We start from the raw sequence: 20,668 nt of genomic DNA on the forward strand, positions 1-20,668 counted from the left end.
GATAACTCTTCTGAGAAATATGAACAAAACCCAACTCTCTGTCCCCATTTCAAAATCATAAAATACAATTATCCAAACACATTCCGGCAGCTCCCCTCTAACTCCGCCATGAACGCCACCTTCTTCCACCTCACACCACCCCCTCCACTCCTCCCCAAACTCCCTCCCACTCTCTCTCTCCTCCACTTCCCCTCTCTCTCTCTAAAACCCTCCCTAAAACCCTACACTAAACCCCACCGCAACCCATCCCGAATCTTCGCCGACGACGGAGACGACGGCGGCGGAGACGACTACGACATGGACGATGACGAGGTAGAGGAAGTGGACAACAAGAAGGACTACGACGTCGAGTACGAGCCGATTCTGAACGGCGATGAGATTGCGATGAGTGATAGTAAGAGCTTCGTGTCGACGCAAGGCTGGAACTCGGAAATGATTGTTGATTATAGGATTAATGAGGACGAGTTTCATAAGATTTGTTTGATGGATTGCGATTTTTTCATCCGCAAGCCTCCTGATCTCGATAACGATGTTTATGATTTTAGAGAGGTTTGTTTTGATTCTTTGTTTCATAATATATACATTTTTTGTTAGTTATCCGATTTACGTTAATTTAGCTGAGTTCGATTTTGATATTAATAATTAGAACTATAATGTGTTTGGAGTTAATTTTTGCCGTACATGTTTAGTTAATCCAGCTTTGTTTGAGTTAAGATTATTGTGTTTGAGCTCAAGTGAAGTTTAATTCAATATATAACTAGTTAATTCGAGTCTGGAGCTGATTGCTGAGAGTTATTGATAGTTTTATGTGTATGCTAATGAATGCATACCAGAACTATTTATCAACTAGCAGTGATATTAGGTAAAAATTAGATATACCTGTTGTCTGTATAAACTACACACTGATGCTTTCGGCTGTTAAAAGGTTGTCAATTGAGTAGGTGTGGATATATCTTTAAATTGGCAATACGGTTGCTGTTTAGAAGTTTATCTGTTTGCCTGCCTTTAAAGCTTAATCACTAGAGCAGAATCTGAGAGCTGAGTACCCAATTGACCTAATTTGTCAGTATACTGCAATCAATTGTTAACTTCAATATCAAACCAAATACAGATCCACCGAAAAAAGGGCCCAAATAACCTAATTTTGGAGTTTAATGCCCTGAATAACAGATTTTGTAAAAATGGCCCCAAGTGATATGCAAAGACGTTTGTCAAGTAGCGTTTTATATACTCAAAGGCAAACGCTACTGCGTGTAGCGTTTACCAGCTTTAGATGAGATGAGGTTTACGCAAGTGTTGTTCCTATTTCTATATGATAAACAACCTAGCCTTTGTTTAAGTTTTTATAAAACTATAGAGAAATGTTGGCAAAGTATGAGAATTTCAGTTTCCAAGTTAGCCCCTATCCCACTTATTTATATAATAAATTAACAATCGTTAATATTTAGGGTTTATATTTGGGTTTTAGGATGATTAATTTATAATTTAAATTAAATTGACTGACGGTCAGGGTTTAGGATTGAGGGTCGAGCCTAAACCCTAATTAATTCGAGGCTTTAGGGTGTTCGGCCCTAAAGCCGAGAAACCGGTTTAATAAGTAAATTAACACAATCGTTAACATTTAGGGTTTAGGTTTGGGTTGCGGAATGATTAATTCGTACTGTATATTAAATTGGCCAACGGTTAGGGTTTAGGATTGAGGGTGTAGGGCCGGTAGGCGCTACTTACTCGAGTCTAAACCCTAATTAATGCGAGGCTGCAGGGCCAAAGGCCCTAAAGCCGAGAAACCGGCGAATAAATTAATTTACAATCGTTAACATTTAGGGTTTAGGTTTGGGTTGCAGAATGATTAATTCGTACTGTATATTAAATTGGCCGATGGTTAGGGTTTTGGATTGAGGGTGTAGGGCCGGTAGGCCCTACTCCCTCGAGCCTAAACCCTAATTAATGCGAGGCTGCAGGGCCGAAGGCCCTAAAGCCGAGAAACCGGCGGAATAAATTAATTTACAATCGTTAACATTTAGGGTTTAGATTTCGGTTGTAGAATGATAAATTCGTACTTTTAAATTAAATTAAATTAAATTGATGCGAGGCTTTAATTTAAATTTTCATCAAAAAAAATTTGGTATTTTGTTTTTAAGTAATTGAAAAAAAAAATACAAAATTGGTAAACAAAATTCAAATTTGGTGTTTTGAGTAACGAAATCAAAAACAAACAATTTTCACAATAAACGCTACAGCAATTAGCGTTTTAGTTTTTAACTGACAGGCTAACGCTTTTGTTTGATACATACAATGAAACGCTTGTGTAACTAGCGTTTTGTTTTAATTGAAAAATAGAACAAGGCTAGACGCTATTAGATGTAGCGTGGCCCAGCCCACTTCCACCATATTCACTAAACATAAACGTTACTTTAAGTAGCGTCTTCCTCTTCTTTTTTTTTAAAAAAAATACTTAAACGCTACACCAGGAGCGTCTCTAATTGTCAGTGAGGGCCTTTTACCGGGTATTTTGTTATTTGGGGCATTACCACCCCAAATTTGGTTATTTGGGGCCAACACCCTGTCATTTACTTCCTAGGCTAGTCGGCTCATTACTGGCTAAAAGCGCCTTTTGTCAAGAAATTACATCAAAATGATGTATAAAACTTTGACTCACAAGACCTTCAGAGTGCAAGTAGCAGTCCTACAGGACAAAAGTCAGATGCAAAAACCCAGAAGGGATCAGAAGCCTGGAACAGGCTTAGATATTCATCGACATATTTCAGCACTGAGAACACTATTAAACAATCCACTCCTGATTCTTATTAGTGTTGATTATGTAACAGTATGTATGCTTTGGAACTAAATCTAGGTAGTTCAACAATCAACCCCTGAAGAACTTAATATTCCCATTTTCTGTTGTCCTGATGTAGAAACTTTAACCCTCATGATAAAAGTTGCAAAATTAAGAATGAAATTATTATACTTTCCCTGCACCAAGAAAAGTGTTAAAGAAACAGGTCAATGATCTTCCATTCTGCTTTAGTAATTAGTAGAGATGTTATGTATCTTTATCGATTTACGTTTCTTCAATCACTTAATAACACTGGACTCATCACATTACACTGATGTATATTAACTAATATTAAGCTATTATGCATGATTGATGATGCTTTCCTTTGTCATGTTTAGATGTATGTTACTCCCCCAGATACGGATATATATGCAATTCCAAGGATCTTGGCACCTATGCCACAGAAGGTACTAAAATAATGTTTTTACTCTATAGATTGGCAAAAATGTCATATATGTCAAGTACCTGCTTAATATGCTTTTTGTTTACCCTTAAAGTGGTTATGACTCCGTGCTTATCATTCTGCATTTCCTTGCATAACAGTATATCCGATGTGCAATGAGTGATTATGGATGCTATAATGTCACTGAGCCACCCATTGACGCGCCCAGAGATCCTATGTATAAATCAGAGAGGGAGGTTTCAAAGGTACACATGAAATGTGTGTTCTCTTTTTGAAAATATCTTGTACTTTATTTTTTCATAGATATCATGATTTGATGAAACTTAGTAGGTCTTGATTTAAGAATCTAAGATAATTTTTTGGAGGACCAACTTTCAACACCTGCTCATCGCTTGTATACTCATTCCTTCCTTAAGTTTTGCTTAGGCTCCTCAGTTCTTTTTAGAGATGATATTCGAAACTACCTGCAATTTTCCTAGCATCACTTGTTTTAAACATGAAAGGGAAGCTTGGCAAGTTTTTCGTGTGGCCGGGCAAAGTTAATAGTTTGGAGGGGATATTTTGTAGATTTTTCTGAAAGAATCAATTCTGTAATTTAGAATTTTAGACCTCTGATAAATAGAAATGACATAAAAAGTGATAGAAATGACATAAAAAGTGATATTATAATATATTGCTCCATGATTCAAGCAATATAATGAGTGATTTCTATTGCAGGTGTTCTTGACTAAACATTTTAGGAATAGACGGCTTGGGGACCCAGAGTTTGTCCTGGATTTCGAGGAAATTTATGTTCTTGATTCAAAGACAAAGTCAATTACCAGAGCCAGAGTTCTGGTAAGAAGTGGTAGTGTAATCAGTTCTTCTTATATCTTGGTTTGTTCCATTTTCTTTTATGAAATTGTTATATGTTGATACTTGAAGGACCATACTACCTCTGTTTATACTACCTTTGACATTTTAAATGCAATCAATATCACGGTGAACTTATACAGTCTGGCATAGTCATGTCAGTAGCCAATTTTTGTAATACTCACTTTGTTAAATATTGTTAAGTAATGTACTCTGTCGTAGTAATTACCTCTCTGTTAAACAGGGTTTAATTTTTTTGTTTTTGAAACAGGTTACAGTTCCAGAAGGTAGAGACAGAGATAGAAAGGAGGACTTGCTTGTTATTCGGGATAACGGGAACACTTTCAAAATTATTCCTTCTGTGAGTTGTTTACTCAAAAATACTTGTTACATACTGTATGAGTTACTTGAGTGCACAGTCTAATAAGTTTCTGACATTTACTATACAGAGCGAAAGAGATGATCCGACCACTGTGATTGAAAAGGAAGAGTGGGACAAAAGTAGACAGGATATGGAACGACACCTTAGAAAGCTACGGGACTTTAGCGTGTCAAATTGGTTCTAGTCAAATCTATCATAGTTTAAACTTTTGGAGATTAGACACGGAAGTGAACAGGCTTAGACAGGTTAATAGAACGTTAATGTTACAGGGTAAACCAGCAAATATTAGAACTTGGATACAAGGTATGGCTTCTCTCTTGGTTATATAGTTCAATAGTGTATATGCATTTACAATTTGGCGCATATCATGCTTATATAATATATTATTGTTTCTTTTCAGGCTATGCAAGGCCCCAAAGCGGCTGGAGTTCAGTGATCCGGAATTGTATTTAGCCCGTGGATGGAACTGGTTTACATAAAGTTCTTGCTTGGTGGTTAATTACATCCGGTTATTTTCTGATTATTCTTGAATCTGATTGACATAGATGATTTTCAAGATCAGGTTGAAGTTCTAGGGTTCCTTGATCTTGATGGATGATGAATTTATGTACTGCAGTAGTGTTTTATTATTTGTATTGGCAAATGGTGGTATAGAATCAGGATTTTAAATTATGCTTAAAAATCCGATATGTTTTCACAACTTCTCATCTCTTTTTTAAACATTAATTTCACTCTCTTTTCTCAACATCCTTTCTCATATCTTGTTTCTGGCAATCATCAAGGAATGAAAATGCATCTGAAAGACTGAATCTTAAATTTGTTTTGAGTTTATTTTACAAATAACTTTTATACTATCACTTTTCATTTAGGATATATATTTAATACTTCAAATACTTTTAGTTACTAAAAGATGCTTCCCCCGTCCCATTGGATTTTTTACGGTTTTCATTTTTTGACATCCCACCCATTTCTTTATATTACAAAATTTTTCTAAAATAGTTAATGAGTCTCACCGTTTTTCCATTTTCCTTCTCTTTTCACACTATTTTTATCGAGTATCTCTCCTTTTATATACTTTTCTTTCACTTTTTTACTATTTTATACATATTTCTTAACCTCGGTAAAACATTTGCGTCTAGTTTATCTTTTTTCTAGAAATAAATCCTTATTTCTAAAAAAATATATAAATATATGCCTACTTTTTCTTGAAAATAAATACTTGTTTTTTTAAATAATGAATATGAACCACGTCTTTTAAAAAAAAAATAATATTTTAATAATTAACAAATCCTTATTTTGGTAATTACTTAGAGCAAGTCCAATAGGTTATTTTAATAATTAACAAATCCTTATTTTGGTAATTACTTAGAGCAAGTCCAATAGGTTACCTATCTCATTACTTATATATAATATAGTATAATGGATCCTAGTGTGTCTTAGTGATTTAGATAATCTACTTTTAGTGTCAACTCGAATAGCAATCCTTGTATTTGTTCTCTTAAGATTATTTTAATGATAAATTTGAGAGAGAGAAGGGGAAAAGGAGGGAAAAGTCAAAGAAAGAAGAAGAGAGATTGATTATTTTATTCATAAATATTAAATAGGTAATGGGTAGGGGTTACTTATAAATAGGTAATGGTTAGGAGATTTGAAATTGTGCTAGTGATTTGGGTAATCACTAAGACAGAGTTGGAGTGCATTTTTTTTAGACATTACCTAAAAATAGTCTAGGAGTTCGTTTAAGTAATTTATTGGACTTGCTCTTATTTACCAACGGCTTTTTTTTTTAATACTCATTGAAGAATTTACTGTTTCAACCAAACAGGCCTTTAAAAAATGTTTTCGTTTCTTCTGAACCGATGACTCCTGTATATACAACGCAATTACCAATTGTACCACATCAGTTACATAGACTTAAATAACAGTACATCTATCTGTCATCGACTTCAAATTAGGGATTTTTCAAGCTTGCAAACACACACACGCACAATAAATTCTGGCGCAAAAGAAGCCAATTAGCTGATCAATTGTCTATTTTCAGCTTCTTCAGTCGATTTGTAAGCCTCAGTTTCTCAAATTATTGTATATCTGCTTTGTTTGTATATATGCGTGCGTACACACACACAGTCACACACCACACACACTGAGGCCAACTGAAAATGTTAGTTTACACAAACCATAACAATGTGAATTTCATGTGCTAATTTGAAGATAGCTGCATTTTTGTTAGAAATCTTACATAAAATACTTCAAATCATGTTTTAAGATTTTATACACGCGATCTTCCATAAAATGGATTCACTTGCCTTCGTTATTTAGCTGGATTCAGTAATATTAAGTAAGGATTACACAAGCTGTATGTTTCGGGCCAGGGGGTGGTGCTTTTGAATTTATAAAACTAGTATTGTGGTATTTTTTTCGTTTCACATTTTATTTTCCGAGTCGTGGAATATATTACTTAAGAGGCTTACTTTCCTATCCGGTCTCCCTTTTTTTTGTTTGTGATTTTATTGTATTGAATTTGAGGAAGATATAGGGAATCTTATATCCCCCCTTCATAATTTCAATTGGCCTCTACAAGGGAAGATTTTGTTATTGCGGTAAAATACTAAAATCCATTGGAGTAATAATTTAGGATGAACTTTCAAGCGAGGCATCAATGATAGGATAACCAACGTTCTATGTTTTTACCTTACTTATCTTAAGCTATGGGACCGGTTCTATAAGGAACTGATTTGGTTAGATGCATTCATCACTATAATGTTCATAGGGCTGAAGCAATTTTCTACTAGCTCTAAGCTTAATATCTTCTAGGAGGACGCGGATTCGAATATAATTGAGGATGGACACTTTAATTATAGCGATTTAATTGAAGAGCATTACATGCACTTACTTCCTGAGCAACTTTAACATTGCTAGACAGGTTTTACCAAGATTGTTTAATGTTAGTCAATCAATTATGGGGTGACTGGTGACTTCTATCAAAGTCATTACTTGTTAGGTCCAAATATATCAAGTGATTCACTCGCTGCAAAAGCCACTCAACTTGGTCGCTAATTTGAAATCTGTATCAACTTGGTCATTGACAAATGGTCTCTGTGGTACAGAATTTTAAATTAGTGACTAAATTCACTAATTCAGTAACTGTTGCAATTTGTGACTCACTTGATACATTTGGACGCAGCGAGGGATGAATTTGATGATTTTTATCATTTTGTTTACTTTTTAGACATTTTTTTAACTTGTTATAAAAATTCGCATCGTGATATTCAAAGTCTTTGATACTTTTTTGATGGTTTATGACATTGTACAAACCACCCAATTTATGTTTTAGGTCAATTTGCTGAAGCATTAGACTTGATTGTGGGTGAAAATGAATATATGAAGGTGAATAGAAAAGAAAATCAATAGTCCGTATAGGCATGCGTAGTTTACATGACTGTTAGTGCAATATCTCCTTTAAAGCCTTTTACTACGCATTCTTGGTTGCAATACATGATCATAACCTTGGTATACTTATATTTAAGAGACAAAGAGATTAGTTCTTGTTAATAATGACGACGACATTAGTAATAGTAATAGTAGTAACAGTAACAATAACATAATGCTACTAGAGCCAGAGTGAGAGTGAGAGTTTCAACAATAACAGTAATAACATTATTACTGTAGTACAGTAATTAGACACACGAATGAGATTTAAAATTTAGAGTCTTGTGCAGTCATTGGGACAAAGCGCAAAAATTAACAATTTTGCTAAACCCATATCTGGTTGTATACTCCTGTCTTTGCTTATTCTACATTGCTTTGCTGGTTCTTGCAATGATATGAAATGCTTTATATATGGGTATCTCCTTTAAGAAGCAGATGATCTGGATCAAATATTTAAGTATAATGTCAAGACATGGACTACATTTTAATTTGTTATGATATGTTTCGAGACCTCGTTGAGCAGCTCTTATCAATTATTAGAGATATATATATATATATATATATATATATATATATATATATATATCAATATAAACTAGAGTATTAAAAAACTGATAAATATGCAGTACAAGTTCAAACTTCGCAAGAATATATTGTGATTTTTTCTGGTTAAAGTAATAAGGATGGAAGATCACATTATGACTTCATCGCACTGTTCTGAACTTCATAGTAATTTTCTTGTTGTAATCTAACCACTAAGTTTTGCTGATTGACACTGACATCAGAACTACATGCTAACAAATGTTGGTGGCTTGCTGTTGGTCTTTCTGTTCGCTGATGCTTGGGATTGACACCCATTATAACATAATGCAGTTTCTTATATTTCTCAATTAATAGAGATTTCTCTAGTTTTAGTTATTATCTACTTTGTACGTATATGAAATTTCATATTATCTTTGTTTCAGATACATTATAGATACTTTACCCTGCAGGAAATTAATTTTATTGCAGAAATGTGCTTGATACTCTGCCACATTGTTGACAAATAATTGAGTAGACAAATGGTTGATGTTGTAGATGAAGTGTGTGGTAGGGATGGAGAAATTGTTCATTATCCTAGGACTGATAGTCTAGGGATCGAAGGTGATGCTGATCTTGAGCCACGTGATGGCATTGAATTTGAATCGCATGAGGCAGCATATTCCTTTTATCAAGAATATGCCAAGTCTATGGGGTTTACAACCTCCATTAAAAATAGTCGTCGCTCAAAGAAGTCGAAAGAATTTATTGATGCTAAATTTGCATGCTCCAGATATGGGCTCACCCCAGAGTCTGATAGTGGTGGCAGTAGACGACCTTGCGTAAAGAAGACGGACTGCAAAGCCAGCATGCATGTGAAAAGAAAACGAGATGGGAAATGGTACATTCACGAATTTGTAAAGAAGCATAACCATGAACTTCTACCGGCACTAGCATATCATTTTAGAGTTCACAGGAATGTTAAATTAGCTGAAAAGAGTAACATGGATATTCTTCACGCAGTTAGTGAAAGAACAAGAAAAATGTATGTTCAGATGTCCAAACAAACAGGAGGGGATCGTAAAGATGATATCCTAAGAACTGACTTGAATTTCCAGAGTGAGAAGGGGCGTTGTTTGGCTTTGGAAGTAGGTGATGCCCAACTAATGTTGGAATACTTTGTGCATATTCAGAAAGAAAATCCATATTTTTTCTATGCAGTTGACTTGAATGAAAATCAGCAGCTAAGAAACTTGCTATGGGTTGATGCGAAAAGTAGAAGAGATTATGGAAATTTCAGTGATGTTGTGTCTTTTGACACTAAATATATGAAAAATAATGACAAAATGCCGTTTGCTCCGTTTGTAGGAGTGAACCATCATTTTCAACCTATGTTACTTGGCTGTGCACTGCTTGCTGATGAGTCTAAAGCGACATATGTCTGGTTAATGAAGACCTGGCTTAGAGCAATGAGTGGGACAGCTCCCAACGTAATAATCACTGATCAAGAAAAATCTCTGGCTGCTGCCATAAAAGAAGTTTTTCCAACATCTCGTCATTGCTTTTCTTTATGGCATGTATTGGAAAGGATTCCTGATATTCTTGATGATGTAATCAAGCGGCATGAGAACTTTATGGAGAAATTCAGCAAGTGTATTTTTAAGTCATTAACAGATGAACAATTTGATATGAAGTGGTGGAAAATGATCAGCAGATTTGAACTTCAAGAGAATGACTGGATTCATTCGTTGTATGAAGATCGTAAAAGGTGGGTGCCTACCTTTATGAAAGATACTTTTCTTGCCGGAATGTCAACACTTCAACGGTCTGAAAGCGTAAACTCTTACTTCGACAAATATATTCACAAGAAAATCACCTTGAAAGAGTTTGTTAGACAATATGGGACGATCCTGCAAAACAGGTACGAAGAGGAAGCAATATCTGACTTTGATACTTGGCATAAACAGCCTGCGCTGAAATCTCCTTCACCTTGGGAAAAACAGATGTCAACAGTATATACACACTCAATATTCAAAAAGTTCCAGGTTGAGGTCTTGGGCGTAGTTGGATGTCATCCCAAAAAAGAAAGTGAATGTGCTACAAGCATGACATTCATTGTCGATGACTGTGAAAAGAGTAAAAGTTTTACAGTGATGTTTGATGCAGCAAAGTCGGAAGTATCCTGTTCATGCCTTTTATTTCAGTACAAAGGTTATCTATGCAGGCATTCTATGATTGTTCTTCAAATTTGCGGTCTTTCAAGCATCCCATCTCAGTACATTTTAAAAAGGTGGACAAAAGATGCAAAGAACTGTCAATCAATAATAGAAGGAGCAGAAAGGAAGCAAAGTAGGGTGCAGTTGTATAATGGTCTATGTAAATATGCCATTGAATTGGCAGAAGAAGGTTCCTTATCCGAAAAGAGTTACAATATTGCATTTCGTGCAATAGTAGAAGCTCTCAAGACTTGTGTGAATGTCAATAATAAAGGTGCCGCAGAGTCCAGCAGCACTACTCAAGGCCTTCGCGATGGGGAAGAAGAGCAACAGGCAATATTTGCAAGTGAAGGACTCAAGAAAAGAAAGAACATGGGCAAGAAAAGGAAGGTTAGTGAATATGCATGTTTGGATTGCAATTTGTTACTTTTCGCGGTCAACTACCTGCTTTCCCCTCCCTCTTAAAATATTATGACAAATTATATATATTGATTTCCAATGTTTACATATATTCCAGGTACAAGCACCGCCTGAATCCATGCCTGTTGAGGCTGAAGATAGCTTGCAGCAAATAGTAAGTTTTACTACAATCCCTGCTATCCTTTTAGCAGGACTTCTCTTGCAAGCATATTGTTACTATCAAAAGTACTGTTTGGTCACTTGATTGTAATGGGTGATTTATTTTTCTAAGCTGAGATTGTTTAGTTTTTAACAGTCACTTTTTTTTTTGAAAGAAACAGTCAATTTTTTTTTTTATACAGGGAAACATCTAAAATTAGTTTTATGTACATGGCACTGATCTTGTTGAAAGAATGAGCGTAGCTTTCTTTGGTACTTCTATTTTCTTCCAAGATTCATATCTGTAGTTTTACATTCATTAAATTTTATGTTCGTAGGACAATTTGAATGACAATCTGAATTCGGAGGGAATGGCTCTTAACGGTTATTACGGGTCTCATCAGAACGTCCATGGAATGGTTTGTTCTATGGTTTTCCCAGTTTACTAGATTTAGTGCTTTTTTGAACATTTTTTATTGGACCAAATTTACTGGTGAATGCAAAACATTAGTGATTTTAATTAAAATGGTTGCAGATACAATTGAACTTGATGGAGCCACCACAAGATGGTTACTATGTAAACCCACAGAGTATGCAAGGACTGGTAAGTTAGTGAGTCCTGACTCCTGAGCTTGATGATTAATGTTATATGTTTCTGAATTCATATTTGAATCTTTATCTAGGGACAACTAAATTCATTAGCATCGAACCATGATGGTTTCTTTGGGACTCAACCCAGCTTGCATGGATTGGTATAACATTTTTTCTTTTTATTGTTATACTGTATGCACTGTAGACAGTCTTCGGTATATATAATCTATTGCAATAATAACTTCCATTATTGTAGGGGCCTTTAGAATTTAGACCATCGAATTTCAGTTTCGGATTGCAGGTCAGTCTGTAAGAGTCATGTTATGTTTTTGGCCAACTGGTAAGACTTGATTCATATACTTTAATACTTTGCACTTGATCCAAATTGCAGGATGATCCAAATTTGAGATCTACCCAGTTGCATGGAAACACCAGTAGACATGTGTGAATGTGTGGTGAGATAGAAGTATCTCCTGGATTTGCTGCTTTTACCAAAACCATATCCTATGACTTCCTTACACGTACAGCTGGAGGCAAACAGTGGAATTCCGCGAGGAAGTCTTATTCTTCCACTTGCACATTCACAACCAGGGGTTGAACAACCCTTGAGATATAATGACATGCATCACAGTTACCTATATGATTACAGGTGAAAAATTGATATTCCATTGTGTAATATAATTATGAAAATCTAGTGTATTATAGAGATTTTACCTTGTGGTCCGAGAAAAAACAAATATTGAGCTATGCTTGGTGCTGCATCTTTATGGATACTCTCATAGGTAAGTTTTAGTAAGAGTTGATACTTGAAGGTGCCTTTAGTATTTGTTTGTAGAAAAATGTCTTTAAAAAACTACCTCAAATTGCAAATCATATAGAAGAATAATTTTAGTTTAACCAAGTTCGATACAGTTTTGATTATACCTGTCAGGGGTCTGTTCTAATTGCTAGACAAGTCATTTGTTAAGGTATTATTTGTGAGATATTTTTCTATATCTACTGACCCAATCCTACCGTAATTACAAATCCGTCCGTAAAAGAAATAGATATACACCATCCATATTATATTAAAATCGCTATTTTTTATTAACTCATCAAGAGACTGCCATAAAAAATTGGAAACTGATTCCCAATTTACAAGAAATATTAAATTAACCATCATTAATCGAAATCGAAACCCGGACTACGAACAAACGCAAACAATTTCAATTCTCAAGCATAAACTAATTAAGTTGAAGAAATACTTTAGATTTTTGTTTCCAAAATATGAAACGAAAAAACAACTTCTTATTTTATTTTTCTGATCCATCTCTTATTCTTTAATTTAAATTCTAAAACGCAAAGTTGATGTATCTAGGCTGCGTACCAAACATGTTCGCTTCATTGCTTAAACGGGGAAGTAAATCAATTTACACTCGCCACTTTGAAATTTTCGACTACACAAATGAGGCAACTTAACAATTTTGCGCAGCAACTATGAATAGGTCTAGACAGTAACAATCCCGCCAATCAAATGTAAAACATTTCGAGCATATATAATAAAAATTCAACACTGCTAATCTCGCCGAGTTCTTCATTGAGAACTAAGAAGAGAGGAATGGCCGAGTCAAGTATTGCCACTTTCCTGGTCGTTGTTCTGATAATTTATTCAGGTTCGATTTTATCGCGAAATTTATATAATTTTAGTTTTTATTTTAGAGGTCGATGTTTATTTTAATATTCGATGTTTGGTAGGTTACGAAATGGGGGTGAATCCGGTTGAAGCATTGACATGTTGCATTGATAATCCGGTGGGAAGCAATTGCATACCGGGGTCTGCGCAAGAACAGAGGTGCAGTGCTATGTGTAATTTAAGGTGTGGCAAAGGATTAGGAGGCTACTGCGTGCAGTATCCGCCGAGTCCGGCGCGCTATTGTCATTGTAATTGCTAGAAGGTTTGCTTTGTGTATATGTACGCATTTAAATAAATGTATTATATTTAAGAACTTGAATCTTCTTCTTCTTTCTTAAGGAAAAAAGAATTAGTTTCAATAATGAATAATTTATTGCATTTATAAAAATGATTGAGTCAAACAAACAAAAATATTAAATCATCTGTATTTGTTGAAAATGATATAATTATCTGTATCCGTTTTGTCACAATCTATATTTGAGCAATCGGTCATAAATACAATCTGAGCCTGTCTAAATTATCGGCTATAAATATAATTTCGTACAAAATTTGGTCACTTGGATCAAAATCGGCACTCACAAAGAGAGAAATAAATACATTCTCCGTAAAAAAAACTCAACTTCCAAGTTGAAATTTTAAATAGAACTTAGATTTGTGAAACAAAATCATACTTGGTCCATTCTCAAATCCAATGAACTTCGCTGAATCAAAGAAAGAAGAAATCAGATGCTCTGATGATTTAAATCTAAAAAAATAATTAAACAAATAAAAAGAAAAGTTAATGAAGGAAACAAAATGGTGAATTAAAGAATTTGAAACTTTATTATCGGGAAAACTTGGTAGAAACTCCGCGGGTGTATTCAATTGAAATTTTAAAAAAAAAAATCATTTGTAAAATTCAAATATATTTAGTCTGGATTTTAAAAAATATATCAGAATCTAAAGATATTTAATTATGAATCTTAGGTGAATATTTTTAATTTCATAAAATGAAAGATTTTATAAGATTTTTAAGTTTCTTGAAATCACACTAAAATTCATTATATTTTAAAATATTGTACTTAAATTCTAAAAAATTTATAGCAACTCTACTTCATTTTATTTAAAGTTCGCATAAAATCAAAATCAGATATAATTTATTAAAATTCATTAAAATCAAAATCACATTTACGACTTCTCTGTTTCACTATAAAACCTTTTTCTACGAAACATACAAGCAATTTGCACCTTTGATAAAAATATATCGTTTATATTATCGACCAAACACCTACATACAGATATTTCAAGAATCTATGATGAGAAAGCTATATCCATGCATGTTTGTATAATACATTTCACGTGGGAGAAGAAATAAAGAGGAACAGTCAGTCCCACGCACCAAACATTGTCAGCCCCAGCCGAAGAAATTAAAAACCTTTTCTATCTATCCATTTTTATGGTCTACTTGGTTACTCATTTTGTTGAAAATATCAACGGCTTCATATATTTCCTGTGATTCGTAACAAACTATCCCCTCACCGTTGCAATCGGCCCCAATTCCACCGCCCATCACTAACTAAATCCTACCGCATGTTTTTTTTTTATTTATGTGAAGGGTAATGAAGTACAGACCACGTAATAAATTTATTACATTGATTATTAGTGAATGCTAGCGAGTGGTCCATTTTGAACCCTCAATTTGTAGGTGCTTGTACATATCGTATTTATTGTTTTTTTTTTGAAATATATCATATTTATTGTTACTAGTCGAAAAGACCGTTACGTTTCCTACCCTTAATTTGTGATAGTACTTTATATTAATTCGATTATTTTCCTACCCTTAATTTGTGATAGTACTTTATATTAATTCGATTATTTTCTGTACGTAATACTTCCTCCGTCTGGTTTTACTTATCACGTTTAAAAAAAACATACAAATTAAGAAGAATTAAATTTTGTAAGTTGTTTCATTCATACTCTTGTTTATTACATTAAATGCTGAGCCACAAGTGTATATACTCCTATTTGTCGTAAAGTCAAACACTAAAATTAACAATCAAAGAGTAAATACGAAAAAATATGTATATATATGCATTGGAATAAAAATAAGACAACTATTTAGGGATAATTTATTTTTTTTACAAGCGTGGCAACTAAAAACAGACGGAGGGAGTATTATATAATTTCACCTACGTAGTTTTGTTATATAAATGTATACTCCCTCCGTCCCATGTGATTGTTCATGGATTCACGCATTTTGAGATTTTTATAAAATATAATTTCATAATGTTTTTTTAATTTTATTTTTCTCTACTAAAAGTTCAAACTCAAACTTTTATTCAAAAAAATATTAATAATTATAAAAATATATTTTATAGAAGTTTTAAAATACATGATAAATAGTAATTTAAAGAATCTGCTGAAATAAAAGGAGTAGAATTGTAATGATACCTGAACAGAAATTGTGATGTCATGATATTTCAGGCTACGTTCGTTTCTCCTCTGGCGCTTATAAAAGCTGAAAACGGAGCCATTGCAAGGCTGAAATACTCATTAACTAATTATATTTTTAATTATTAAAATATATAAATATTATTATTAGTTATTTTGATGCTCGATTTAAAATCATTATCATGCACCTGACTACTTATCAACTAATTTGGTTACATGTTATGTACTTATAACTTCATAAGAACTGCATGCCAAACAAGGGGCTTAGCTCTCTTTCTCAGTTAGTTATAACTTCAATGTTCGTTAACAATTTGTGAATAATATTTTTTTAATAAAAGAATGTCGTTAGTTATGGTAAGCTGTTCTGTCTCTAAATTCCCAACCTGTTTTGAAGTTAATTCTACGTTATGAGCTGGAGTTTAAACCTAAGGAACTATCATTACAAGTAGCCGCCTGACCTCTTCCAACGTACAAATTCCTCCGTTTCAAAATTGATGACGCTTTGATTTTTTGCATAAGTTCTTTTGATCACGTACTTATATTTACTATTTTTTTAATTTTATTTTTTTAAGTAAAAATATATAGTCAGAATTTTAAAGTATAATTTTTTTTTTTAAAAATGATGATTTTAGGTGATTGGTCAAAACATTTTGAAATGTGTAAAAAAATCAAAGTGTCATGGTTTTTGAAACGGAGAGAGTAAGTTTTAATTTGAATCTGCAATTATTATCGATATTTATTTATGTTGAATGGAATAGGTGTTTAAGTTTTAGTATATGATAAAATACTATTGAAAACTTATTATATATTTAAATCAGCAATGTTTATAAAAAAGGTCATGATCCTGGCAGTCGTAGGCCATAGATTTTTTAATTGAGGTATCATTTCGTGATGTTGGATGAATATGCAGCAGTCAAGATTGTAACAAAATTTTAATATGTCTAGCATTTTTAATTGTTGGAAGAGTAAAATTATCTCATCTTTAATTAAAAATCGCTGAATGTATATTATAATTCTGATAACTAAATATTTATACAACGACCAAAAAATAACAACCAATTAAAAAGTATTTGACATACAACTGCCAGAAACCTTTATAATCGGCCAAAGATCAAGACTTTTGTAAAAATACCCTCAATTCTATTGACATAAAATATATGTTTTTTTTTAACGTAGGAACCCGCAGCCGCTACCTTCAGGTGCGTACTGGGTAAACCCACGATCCCATCACAACATATCTAGGGAGTTATGATATGATATGCACATATTTTTCATGTAATCCGAAATTTCATCATCGAATAACAAACGAGTTATTATGGGGTCGTTTGGCTTAACTTAAAATAAGTTATTCATTACTTAAAGCAAAAAATTGAATTATAATTGATAAGTGAACTTCAGTTATTAGTTTTTAAAAGTGTTTGGATAACTTTTATTTATAAGGTAATAGGGTGTTTGGTTAAATTTATAAATTCATAAAAAATTCAAATTATTAAAATAAAAAAGACTTTATTAATAATTAATGTTTATTACATATTGAAATTTTAAAATTTTCAAATAAAATACAAATATCTAAAAAAGCTCAAAAAAAACTAGCATTTCTAACTTCCAGCTTTCGGCTTAAAAAACTCAAAAGAAGCACTTCTACTTCCTTTGCAAACACTACGTAAAAAGTAGAAGCAGCTTAAAGTGTCAAAAAAAGTCTGAAAGTGCTTATTTTAAGCATTGCCAAACATCCCCATATCATATGCACCTTTATATGGACTCATTTTATAAAATGAGAATTGTTTATTATAAAAATGTCATATTTATATAATAGTTTTAATATTATATTCAACATTATTTATATATATATAAATAAGTGAATTTATTTTTATGGAAAAATACATATTTATTTATGAAATACTCCCTCCGTCCCACCCATTTCTTTACACTTTCCTTTTTGGGATGTCCCATCCAATTCTTTACATTTCAAAACTTACCAAAAATAGTCAATGGGTCTCACCACTTCTCCACTTTTCTTTCCTTTTCACACTACTTTTACTCCACTATCTTCTTTTTATACATTAAAAATTAATGGGTCCCACCACTTTACCCACTTTTCTTCCTCTTTTTAACTACTTTATTCATATTCCTTAACCTCCGTGCCCAACCCATTTGATGGTGGGACGGAGGGAGTATAAAGTAAAACAAATTGCCATGTGTGATTTGATATTACGCTCTTATCCTGCTGGAAACGGGGAAGGTGAACACTTCACAGACAGTACATCAAAGTGGGTTTAGATATTTATCGAGCACACCCACACCACGCCCACGGCCCACACTTGAGTCTTGACGATGTTTTGGCGACCAAATTCTCCTGCTAGCTAGTGTCAGATTGCTGGAGAAAATATAGGTATAATCTAGTATTTACTTATTTATTGGTCTGTGCGACAATTATTTTATAAATAATTTGTAAATAACTTCAGCAAAGAAATGGAGTAAAAATAAGAAATAAACCAATAATTATAAATTACTAAAATATTTAAAAAAGAAGTAAAAGTAATAAAGAAAAATGATCATTTTCTATTTCTAATTCTTTTCTCACAACTTCTTAAAAATGCTTCTTCCTTTTTTACCCTCGGTCTTCCCTCTCCCAACCAGGGGCTTATAGGAATCGAATACTACATCAATCGCACATGATGAGAAGATATTACAAATCCATGTTACCTATTATTAGGGCAGATATTAATGTTGCACTGTAACACAGAGTAATGGATCGACCTCAATGTCTTTTCAACATGGAATGGGTATGGGTTCCCACGTTTGGTGGTAGATTTTAAGTCGTCGGTTCTGTCGAACTGTTACTTTGTATAGTACACACCCTCAATCTCAATTTGAACGATCGTATTGAGAAAATAGATTTTCATGTATATCGTTTCATATCCGTTTATTTTTCTTCTTAAGCAAAGGCAGGGACCGTTCTTTAATGTTTTTTTTTTTTTTGCCCGGGGTGGGTATCGCTTCATATCCGTTTATTTTCTTTTCTTAACAAAAAGCAGGGACCGGACTTTAATGGACAATTCCGATAGTGATCTAAAAATCACAGATTATATCAAATTCTCCTCTAACAGTGAACCAAACAGTAATTTACATTTGGAGCACAGATCCAAATTTGTATCACCTACTTTATTATAAAATAATTATTTTGTTATTTTTATATCTTTCGTTTATCGGATTATAAATTAATTTGTGATTATTAATATTTAATTTTTTTTTTTGAAGAAAAACTTTCAATAACAGGAAAGTTAATCTCATTGAAATTAAAAAAAAAGTGTACATTACATGCATAAAATAAAATGTACATAAAATAAAATTACAATGTTGGAAAATGAGTGGAAAACATTACAATAAATATAACTGTTGATTTAATCGAACAGATTATTTTTTTTTTCCTCCGAGATAATCAAAATATTGTCCGTAACTATTCATATCATTTTGGGATTCTTTAGATACTTCTACATATGTTAAAAAAATAATTTAATTAGCTAATTAAGTATAATATAAATAGTTAATAATGATTAAATTTAAGATTACATAGTTTGATATAAAATTTATGTAATATAATATACAAAAAGTAATTTGGATAAAAATTTGGGTCAGACCGTTGGAGTTGTTCATAAATTTGGATCAGTTAGTCGTCCAAATTTAAATTTTTAGATCACACTAGGAAGTTGTCCACTCGGATCCCTTCTCAGTCTTCGTATATTTCTGTTATCTTGTTTTATTTGATTGAGCCGAAGTGAATTTTTTGAAATCAATTAATATTTAGTAAAATTACATTCATTCTTTTTATATCAAATATTAGTTCAAATTTTAAAATTGAGCTAAGCATATCGAATCGTTGTTAGAAACTAGAATAATCTCTAACTGCATGTGATTAATGGTATAAAATAGATTACCCGAAGCATTGGTTTTTAGATTTATGAACCAAACGAAAGAGGCAAAAATCAATGGCGTAGGATAATTGCACGTGAAGTTAGTAAAGTTTGGAGCGTCGGACCGGCCAATATATTGTTAGCTTCACTATTCGTCAAGAAAAGGGAAAAGAAAAGTACTATAAGCGGCCATGTAGGTGTGTTGAAATGTTGGGACAAAATTATCAACGGATTACATCATTGTATAGTATTTTTTATTGTGAGAACATCGTTGTTGTACAGTAATTTAATCGTTGATCGACGTGGTATGAAACTTACGAGTTGAAAAGGTTGATAATGTTAATACATGTATACATATATTAAAATTGAAATGTTAGAAAATTTGGTCAGTTGTATTTCGAATCTTCCTATTTTATAATATAGTTAAAATTATTTTTATTATTATAATTGAGAAATATTTAACTCTTCGAACGAATTTTTAGTTAACTTTTAACAAAATTAACTATTAATTTAGCTCCCTTAAAAAAATTTAGTCCCTAGAAAAACATGTTGATATATTATAGTAACTAGCATAAAAGCCCGTGCGAGGCACGGGACTCTAGTTTTTGTTGGGTTTTAAATAATATTCGTGTGTCATCATATTATTCCGAGCATAACTATTATGTCTTATTTTTTAACAGAATATGTAAATATGAAATGTAACATTTGCCATCTAATAGCATTGATAGTAATAATATGTACTATATTAAAAAAAAATTATGGATCAAAAACAACATTTGAACTGATTTTTCTATATTCAAATTCGTTAGGATATAAAGGCCACTACCATATTATCTACATGTTCAAAATTATATTTGAAATTGATA

At 32.7% G+C, this 20,668-nt stretch overlaps 2 protein-coding genes across 4 annotated transcripts; both read left to right on the forward strand.

Annotated features, from left to right (window-relative positions):
• LOC108209887 (PLASTID TRANSCRIPTIONALLY ACTIVE protein 6, chloroplastic) lies at positions 1-5,173 on the forward strand. Its single transcript, XM_017381088.2, has 7 exons — positions 1-549; positions 3,175-3,243; positions 3,380-3,484; positions 3,957-4,076; positions 4,363-4,452; positions 4,541-4,776; positions 4,874-5,173. Exons 1-6 carry the CDS (start codon positions 109-111, stop codon positions 4,655-4,657), a joined length of 942 nt encoding a protein of 313 aa, XP_017236577.1. The 5' UTR covers positions 1-108; the 3' UTR covers positions 4,658-4,776; positions 4,874-5,173.
• A 1,163-nt stretch (positions 5,174-6,336) lies between these two features.
• Positions 6,337-12,683, forward strand: LOC108204859 (protein FAR-RED IMPAIRED RESPONSE 1). 3 transcript variants are annotated; one of them, XM_017374507.2, is made up of 8 exons: positions 6,337-6,530; positions 8,895-11,027; positions 11,155-11,211; positions 11,534-11,614; positions 11,731-11,799; positions 11,879-11,947; positions 12,053-12,087; positions 12,178-12,683. In XM_017374507.2, exons 2-8 carry the CDS (start codon positions 8,964-8,966, stop codon positions 12,191-12,193), a joined length of 2,391 nt encoding a protein of 796 aa, XP_017229996.1. In that variant the 5' UTR covers positions 6,337-6,530; positions 8,895-8,963; the 3' UTR covers positions 12,194-12,683. The 3 variants fall into 3 exon arrangements, with proteins under 3 accessions (XP_017229996.1, XP_017229994.1, XP_017229995.1); XM_017374505.2 differs by having other exon boundaries at positions 6,338-6,530; positions 12,043-12,087; XM_017374506.2 differs by having other exon boundaries at positions 6,338-6,530; positions 8,914-11,027; positions 12,043-12,087.
• Positions 12,684-20,668: the final 7,985 nt, after the last annotated feature.

This window comes from Daucus carota, chromosome 1, assembly GCF_001625215.2.
Source record: "Daucus carota subsp. sativus chromosome 1, DH1 v3.0, whole genome shotgun sequence".
Lineage (NCBI taxonomy): Eukaryota > Viridiplantae > Streptophyta > Magnoliopsida > Apiales > Apiaceae > Daucus > Daucus carota.